The sequence below is a fragment of the Thrips palmi genome, unplaced genomic scaffold (assembly GCF_012932325.1).
Source record: "Thrips palmi isolate BJ-2018 unplaced genomic scaffold, TpBJ-2018v1 HiC_scaffold_3, whole genome shotgun sequence".
In the NCBI taxonomy this organism is placed as follows: domain Eukaryota; kingdom Metazoa; phylum Arthropoda; class Insecta; order Thysanoptera; family Thripidae; genus Thrips; species Thrips palmi.
This window is the reverse complement of record NW_023144630.1, coordinates 6,258,798-6,267,854: the sequence shown is the minus strand read 5'-3', so window position 1 is coordinate 6,267,854 and position 9,057 is coordinate 6,258,798. Positions and strand designations below refer to the sequence as shown.

General features: G+C 56.6%; 1 protein-coding gene across 1 annotated transcript; it reads left to right on the top strand.

Annotated features, from left to right (window-relative positions):
• Positions 1 to 3,578: 3,578 nt before the first annotated feature.
• On the top strand, positions 3,579 to 8,505 carry LOC117648341 (gonadotropin-releasing hormone II receptor-like; the record flags this gene model as incomplete). Its single annotated transcript, XM_034390832.1, is given in 5 exon segments — positions 3,579 to 3,717; positions 3,951 to 4,130; positions 6,002 to 6,150; positions 7,909 to 8,008; positions 8,298 to 8,505. Coding segments are annotated over 4 exon segments (625 nt in total), but the record flags the coding sequence as incomplete, so codon positions are not given.
• Positions 8,506 to 9,057: the final 552 nt, after the last annotated feature.

Genomic DNA, 9,057 nt, shown 5'->3' with positions numbered 1-9,057 from the left:
TCCCGTGATGGTGCGAAAGAGACGGCGAGTCAGAACACCCCCTCCCCGAAGCGGCAATTTCCGGTCTCGCACAATATTCATAATTGCGAAGCGAAACGCAATCTTCTAATGCACAAGAGCTAAAAGCCGGCTCCGCGAGAGAGGCTGGTCCCAAATCCACCAATCGGCTGATGGCGTGTTACTCACCTTTATGTCCGACAGTGCGTTTCGGGCTCCAGAGTCACTGAACAGGACTCGAACCGAACGTGTGACCCCACCAATGGATTCCTCGTTCGGAGAGCAATCCATTGGTGGGGTCACCGGTTCGAGTCCCATTTAGCGACTCTGGAGCTCAAAACCCGTCCGGGATTTTGACCGCCTCCACCGGTCTTCTGGCCCACTGTGCGTCTCCACGCCTTTTGTTTCTCGGTCCAGCCGGCTATCCCCGTCACGCGTGACCTTGGGAGTCGTTTGCGCGTCATCCAGAGCATTAATTTTGCCGAGACTCGCCACGCCCCACCCCGCCCCGCCCCCGCCCCTGGGGGTGAATTGGTGTGTCCGCGACCAGAGAGATCGCGTGACAATATCGAGCGCCCGCGGGGCTGTGTATTCACGCCGCGAAAGGTTTTAATTTGTTTCGAGATTCCTAAACAAACTTGCGCTACCCCTTTTACTTGTACCGTTTTAAACCCCTTTCCTGCTTTTTTTTTAAATCTCCTCTGTCTGTCTGTCTGTCTGTTTGAATTGGACTCAAATCAACGTGTCACCCCCACCAATGGATTGCTCTCCGAACGAGGAATCCATTGGTGGGGTCACACGTTCGGTTCGAGCCCCATTTAGCGACTCTGGAGCTCAAAACGCGTGTGGAGTTTTGGCCGCCTCCACCGGTCCTCTGGTCCACTGTGTTTACAGGAACTTTTGTCCCCTTGTACTGCGGCAACACTGTGTGGGCTGCTGGGTCTAAGAGCAACGGTGTGTGGTGGCAGGCGGCGGCAGGCGGTGGCCACCACCGTGGCTGTAAACAGGTCGTCAATTCCATTTAAGTGCAGCCACAGCACTGCTAGCAGGCCGCCCGACCACGGCACTATGTCCTGCCGGTAGGGTGGTACCTCTGGCTTGCTCGGCTTGCCCCGACACCAACTTGCACTGGTTGCGGTCAAAGGCAGCTTCACGCGAGGCTTCACGCCGCCTGCCGTACCGTGCCGTGCTAGAGGGCTCATGCCGAGCGGGAGGTGCCTCTCTCTCGGATCACGTGTGTGCGAGAGAGAGAGAGAGAGAGAGAGAGAGAGAGAGAGAGAGAGAGAGAGAGAGAGAGAGGCGGCACTCTCGGACGGCACTCTCGGACTCGATGGCGCCCATGGCGCTCCTTGCCGCCAAGGCTGACGCTTGGGAGAGTCGGGAAAGCCTAGACTTTAGGCGCTTCTTGGACCATGCACTCTGGAAAACGGTGACTCAAAGCGACTTTCAAATCAGCAACGCCCCCCAAAAAATAATTAAAACTTGACAGAATTCCACGACAATGTATACGTCCCTCCCCCGTCTTACCCACAAGATGATGAAAAGCATTGGGGGCGGAACGCCGCTCGTGGGAAACGGAGCACAGCACCTCAAGAGGCAAGCAGGCAGCATTGCAAAGAGAAAAAAAGAGAGGATCTTCCGACGATTTTTTTCTTTTTGCACCCTTCGCTGCCTTTCCCGTTTTTTCGCTGTTGCCAGTGCTTCTTTCCGTTTCACGCCTCGTACTCTCTCTCTCTCTCGTGTGTGTGTGTGTGTGTGTGTGTGTGTGTGTTGTGTGTGTGTGTGTGTGTGTGTATGCGCGCGCGCGCGTGCAAGATCCGCGCGTGAAAAATTGAGGATGGCGCTGAGTGCTGGCAGTGTGCTGCCTGAGGCGTCGGCCCGACCATTGCGAGGACGGTCGCCCCTTGAAGGGAAGTCCCGCCGACCGGTTCAGGCGGTTGAGACACTGTAATGCGCACGTCGGGCGCACAGTGGGCCAGAAGACCGGTGGAGGCGGTCAAAACTCCAGACGCGTTTTGAGCTCCAGAGTCGCTAAATGGGACTCGAATCGAGCGTGTGACCCCACCAATGGATTGCTCTCCGAACGAGGAATCCATTGATGGGGTCATACGTCCGGTTTGAGTCCCACTTAGCGACTCTGGAGCTCAAAACGCGTCCGGGGTTTCGTCCGCCTCCACCGGTCGTCTGGCCCACTGCGCGTCCTCGGCCTTGTTGTGCTGCAGCCCCACTGCTGCACCATGCCGGCCACTCGTCTCCAAAGTGTGGCCGCGACACGGTGCCCCTCGCTCCTTCGGCACTCTCCATATTCAGCAGCCGACAGTGTCGCGCACGTCCTTGCAGTGTAATGTATTCAATCTGGAACATCATCCCGGCCGCGTCGACGCCGGAAAACGGTTGCCGTGGCAACGACGGGGAGCTTGCGAATGTGCTCGCGGTTTTTGACTCGGCGGCCCTCCGACTCGAGTAGTCCTCGTTCGGAGAACAATCCATTGGTGGGGTCACACGTTCGGTCCGAGTCACATTTAGCGACTTTGGAGCTCAAAACGCGTCTAGGTTTTTGACCGCCTGCGCCGGTCTTCTGGCCCACTGCGGATCGCCGAGGACCAGACCCAAAGGCCCAGGCCCAAAGGCCTCACACCGTTTCTATAGTCATGTCTCTCTAGCCAGTCTTCCGTGTGCGGAGGGGGGGGGGAAGGGGGAGGGGCAAGGGTGGAAGGGGGAAAGGGGGAGAGGCAAGGGTGGAAGGGGTTAGAGGGGAGGGCGAAGGTAGCCTCAAAGCCGCGGCGCGGTATCTAGTACGAGAGGTCGTGCCTCGGAGCGTGCCGAGCAGAGGGCGGCGGTGACGAGCGTCGCGAGGAGAGAGAGAGGAAGGAAGAAGATTGCAATCAACGGCGTGGGGTAACTTTGGAGGCGGATTAAGACAAGCGCGGCCTGCCCCTAACAAACTCACTCACACCGACGACGCGCACCTACACACACACGCACACACACACACACACACACAGAGAGAGAGAGAGAGAGAGAGAGAGAGAGAGAGAGAGAGAGAGAGAGAGAGAGAGAGAGAGAGAGAGAGAGAGAGAGAGAGAGAGAGAGCTCGCAGTAGCTTGCTTCCCTTTCATTACGCGAGCGCTGGCACGAGCCGGCACGATTTAAAAGGAGCCAGATGTCCGCCGCGCTGCACGGCATGGACACACCGGACCCGACTCCCTGTGCGAGCTGCGCGGAGCTACGCGAGCCCTCAGTCGGGTTCCCCGTCCGTTCCAGTGTGCCGCCTCGGCCACTACTTATTGGCCCGGGGCGGCAGGGACACTGGGAAAAGGCCAGCTTACACACTGGAATTGCATTGTACTATGTTTGCGGACCGCTTTCATAAATTGTACAGATTCATTTGGTGGAACCGACGCGCGGGACGGCTGCTTGCAGCGCCACTGTCGCCAACGCGATGTACAAAACGGCGCGGCTGACGCGCGGGAACTTTTGGCGGGAACTTTTTGGCGGGAACGCGGCGAACGCGCGCCAAACTGCATTTTCCCGCCCATTTGCATTGATTCGCCCGCGTGAGTTTGATTCGATTGTTGTGTGCTGCAGGCTCCATGGGCCGGGCTGCTGCCCCCGCCAGCCGAGCCGCCAGCTCGCCGTCGTGGTGCCGGACGCCGTGATGGAGGTGGACGTCAACATGGCGGCCGCCAACGCCACGCCCCCACCGCCAACGCCACGGAGGTGAGCCTTGTCCAAAAGTTTTCAAAAAGTTGTTGCGTTTTGTGTAAACTGCCCCCTTGTGCAGGCTGCCGCTGCAGCGCGCTGGACACGAAGTTCGACGTGAGCCACTTGGTGGCGGCGTGTTGTTGTTGTTGTTTTTCTGACCCTTGTTCCGCAGCTGCTGCTGGACACGAAGCTCAACGACGGCCGACTGTTGTTGTTGTTGTTTGTGAGCCCTGTTGTTTGTTCCGCAGCTGCCGCTGGACATGAAGTTCAACGACGGCCACGTGGTGGCGGTGGCGTGCTACCCCTTCCTCATGATCGTGTCCGCCGTGGGCAACATCACCGTCCTCGTCATCCTGCTGCGGCGGCGCAAGCGGAACCGCTCCCGCATCAACAACATGCTGCTGCACCTCTCCATCGCCGACCTGCTGGTGCGTAGAGTCTCTCAGTGGGCCAGAAGACCGGTGGAGGCGGCCGAAACCCCGGACGCGTTTTGAGCTCCAGAGTCGCTACATGGGACTCGAACCGAACGTGTGAGCCCACCAATGGATTCCTCGTCTGGAGAGCAATCCATTGGTGAGGTCACACGTTCGGTTCGAGTCCCATTTAGCGACTCTGGAGCTCAAAACGCGTCTGGAGTTTCGGCCGCCTCCACCGGTCTTCTGGCCCACTGTGCGCCGAAGGGCGGTCCCCGGGGCCAACCGAAGCAGCAGCACTTCAAAGTAGGGAATGCCGACCGGATGTCGCCGTCGAAAAAAAAAAAGGGCCCTTGACTAGATGCATTCGCCGAGACAGCTTGGACGTTTCCCGCGCGCTGCGGCCGCTGCGCCAGGGCCTCGGCCAGGGCCGCTGTCGAGTCCGTGTCCGGTGACATGTGCGACATGTGCCGGAGCCGACCGGGGCACCGTGGGGCTCCGGGGTTTCAATATTTACTCGGCAGTGAACCATTGGCTGATCACGGTGCGTCCCCTCCCCGCGGTCCCCGTGCGGAGCACACTGTATAGAGGTTGAGTCAAAACCGACTTAATTAAACCATTAGTTTTGCTTCTCTTAAATAAATCCTCGAATGGAATTTAAATAGTGCGCGTACTCTCTTGGTCCAAAATGATGTTGTTTAAAAAAAAAATTGCAGCGAAACTGTCAATTTGCCGGAACTTTTTTTCCAGTGTGCAGCTGGAGGTTCGCCCGTCCATTCCAGTGAGAATAATCGGAGCGCGACACAAATATGTTTTCTTTCCATCAAAAAGTTAAACCACGCGGGATTTTTTTTCTGTTTTCTTTCCATAGACCGCGAGCCGGGCCGAAAAGTAGGCATTGTGGCGAAAAGTTTCCAAGGACTCTCTACCAGGTGACCCGTTCGGTGGGGCGACAGATTTACATTCTTGGTCCGACTCCGTTGAAAAATAAAAATTAAGTACCTAACGCGATTTTCCCGCGACCTACAAGAGACCGCCGCGCCGATCGGACACCAAACCGCCCACCAAACAGAGGCACACACAGGTTGAAATTTTTGTGGCGAGTCACGGGGGGGCCTTTTCGACTGACGGTTCATCCATAACTCATGAAAGACAGAGAGGTCCATGTATGGCGTGACTCCTTTCTCCCACCGGACACGAGAGGATGCAGAGAGAGAGGAGAGAGAGAGAGAGAGAGAGAGAGAGAGAGAGAGAGAGAGAGAACGTGGAGGGCACACCATAAACAGGGAGCGCCAACTCAACAAACAGGTACTACGAAAAAGGACCTGGATTACGCAGTGTCGTCGCAAACTGCCCCAACGGTTGGTAACACTGCACCGCTGCGGCAGGCAACACCCCCGCCACCAATACTGCAAATAAATATCGGCAGGGTTGCCAACATTGTGCGCACCACAGCGCCGCCCGCATCGGCCTGCTTTACGATTGGCCGGCCTGCGCTCGCGTTACGTCACGTGCGGCCGGTGCCAGCACGCACCCGCACCGCAGAGGGGGAGGGGGGAGGTAGCATGACGTCACCAAACGCCGCAAACTTGATTATTTCGTGTCGAACAAATGGTGTAGTTGGCGATCCCGGACTGTCCGCTCCGTGGCCGCGGCTCCAGCGAGACCCCCACCCCCTTCCACACACACTCAAGCGGGGCCAAGAATGCAACGCGCTTTAATATTAGTTGGGAGTTGGGCGCGAGTTTTGAATACAGGCGCGAGTTCCGGCAAAACGACGCGCGTGGTGAAGTTGGTTCCGCAGCCCTGGGTCATGTTGTTGTTGTTGCCGCAGGTGACTTTCCTCACGATCGCCCCTTGTCATGATGTTGTTGTTGTTGCCGTAGGTGACGTTCCTCATGATGCCGCTGGAGATCGCGTGGAACTGGACCGTGGACTGGAGGGGCGGCGACGCCCTCTGCCGCATCATGTCCTTCTTCAGGATCTTCGGCCTGTACCTCTCCAGCTACGTGCTGGTGTGCATCAGTCTGGACAGGTAAAAACACTCTCAAAAAAAAAAAAAAAACACCAAAAAAACAGTAAAGAAGTTTGGGTAAAAAATGTTTCTGTGAATACACGCATAGTAAAAACTGGAAACACCTCCTGGAACTTAAAAAAAAATCCAAAATGACGATGGTTTTCTTGTCAATAGTTCAACACTCTCTGAAAAAAAAAAAAACACCACACACGCACTCACACAACGTCGTATACTCAGCAAAAGTTGTTGTCTTTATTTTTGTATTCTTCCTTTCGGCTGGATCGGACACTTGCATGGCTGTGTCGACCTAGTGGACCGACGCAGGACTCGCTACGCACACACACTGGGCATTCATCGCTGCCTTTGTCCCGTCTTGGCCGCGCTTCACGGCCAGCCCTGGCTTCTGCCTGCAAATCCGGAGGGGGCCATTATACAGTGGGGTGGAAGAAGGGGGGGGGGTTGAAATGAGCGGGCGGCCCTGCGAGACTCCATCGCCGAGGGCGAAGGGCCTTTGTACGCAGGAAGTACCCAAACTACGCAGAGAAACAATATAGTTGGCAGTCGTTCGCGGCGAGATTATTGCAGCTCCACCTTCTAAAAGGGGGGGGGGGGAGTCCGTGCCTTTGAAGGTCCGGCGCGGCCCCCAGCTATTGGAGGAGAAACTCGACGGAGGAGCCGCGGGGAGCAGTGTCAAGTTTGGGACGTTTCAAAAGGGGACCTTGGCGGGACAAATGAGTGGAGCGACGATCCACTGCTAATCCGGGAGCCAGCATCCCCGCGCACAGTGGGCCAGAAGACCGGTGGAGGCGGTCAAAACTTCAGACGCGTTTTTGAGCTGCAGAGTCGCTAAACAGGACTCGCTCCGAACGTGTGACCCCACCAATGGATTCCTCGTTCGGAGAGCAATCCATTGGTGGGGTCACACGTTCGGTTTGAGGTCCCATTTAGCGACTCTGGAGCTCAAAACGCGTTTTTTTTTTAGTATATTTCATTTTTTTTAGTGTTCGGCGCCGTCCGGATTCCCAGTGTGACGGTTTCACTGCCGAGGGTTGTTGTTTCGCCCATTACTTTATCGCACTTCAGCTCCTTAACGGCCCGCCCGTGTCACGGGGTGGCTGCCCCTCGGGGCCCGCGCGGCCCAGGCGAGCCAAGGAGGCGTAAGCACGCTGTAAGTCCTTCCCAGCCTTCAGCCCTTCAGGCTCGACTTCGGGCTTCGGGGACGGCGTCGCACTGTACCTGGGTGGCGGCACTCCACCCTAAAACCCCAAACGAGCCGCGCAGCGTCGCGACGACCAGCGACGACCCCCCAGAGAGCATGACTCTATCAGTGTAGGAGGCGACGGAGCGGCCTGGGGCCAACACTCCATTCAATCAACTCGTCATGCACACTCTCAAAGTCTTTCAAACCATTCCAGGTCCACCAAACTGAGCTTGTCATTACAAAGGGTTTTGAGCATACGAACAGTGGGCCAGAAGACCGGTAGAGGCGGGCAAAGACGCGTTTTGAGCTCCAGAGTCGCTAAATGAGACTCGAAGCGAACGTGTGACCTCACCAATGGATTACTCGTTCGGAGAGCAATCCATCGGTGGGGTCGCACGTTCGGTTCGAGTCCCATTCAGCGACTCTGGAGCTCAAAACGCGTCTAGAATTTTGGCCGCCTCCACCGGTCTTCTGACCCACTGTGATACGCAAGATTTACAAAGAAAATGCTTCGTCATTAACAAACCATCGCTCCGTCTAAAAAATTAAAAATTGTGCAACTTTGGTATTTGCAGATACTTCGCCGTGTTGCGGCCCATGCAGATCTCTGACCGGCGGGGCCGCTGGATGCTCACCGGGGCCTGGGTGGCTGCGGTCATCTGCAGCCTGCCGCAGGTGAAAAACGCATTTCCGCCAAACCCTTTTTTTTCAAAAAAAAAAACCATGAATTTATGTGGCATTTTTTTTTTTTGTTCCCCACTGACTTCTTATCAACCCGGTAAAGACGGATCCTGGTTTTCCCAGGCCCCTGGGAAAAGCCTTTTCTTACCGCCCGGCTTCCTGGGAAAAGGGGGTTGAAAAACGTTTTTACCGTGGGGGCCCACATTACTTTTTTAAATAATAAAACTTTTCCCTTGCTCCCCTTTTTTTTTTTTTTTTTTTGGGGGGGGGGGCTGCCTCCCAGATGGTGGTGTTCCAGGCGCTGCCGCACTTCGAGCACAAGTGGTACATGCAGTGCATCACCATGGGCACGCTCACGACCCCCATGGCGGAGGTGACGTACGCCGCGTTCGGCATGGTGGCGCTCTACCTGCTGCCGCTCGCCGTCATCATCTTCTCCTACGCCTCCATCCTGGTCGAGATCTTCCACCGCTCCAGGGACCCCATCGACGGTCAGTTGCGCGTTCCGAGCTCCAGAGTCGCTAAATGGGACTCGAACCGAACGTGTGGCCCCACCAATGGACTGCTCTCCGAACGAGGAATCCATTGGTGGGGACACTGGTTCCGTTTGAGCCCTGTTTAGCGACTCTGGAGCTCAAAACGCGTCTAAAGTTTTGGCCGCCTCCACCGGTCTTCTGGCGGCCCACTGAGTGTGTGTGTGCGCGTGCGCGTGCGTGCGTGTGTGTGTGTGTGTGTGTGTGTGTGTGTGTGTGTGTGTGACTTGCGTGTCATCCTGGGGCCTTGTCGAATCGCGGGAGTCCTTCCCTGCAACACGGCTTACACAAAGTAGGCAGGGTCCTCGTCATACACCACGGCTCTCAATGCGAGAGAGACGCGGCGTACAGTGGGCCAGAAGACCGGTGGAGGCAGCCAAAACTCTAGACGCGTTTTGAGCTCCAGAGTAGCTGAATAGAACTCGAACCGAGCGTGTAACCCCCCCAATGGACTCCTCGTTCGGAGAGCAATGCATTGGTGGGGTCACACGTTCGGTTCGAGGCCCCCTT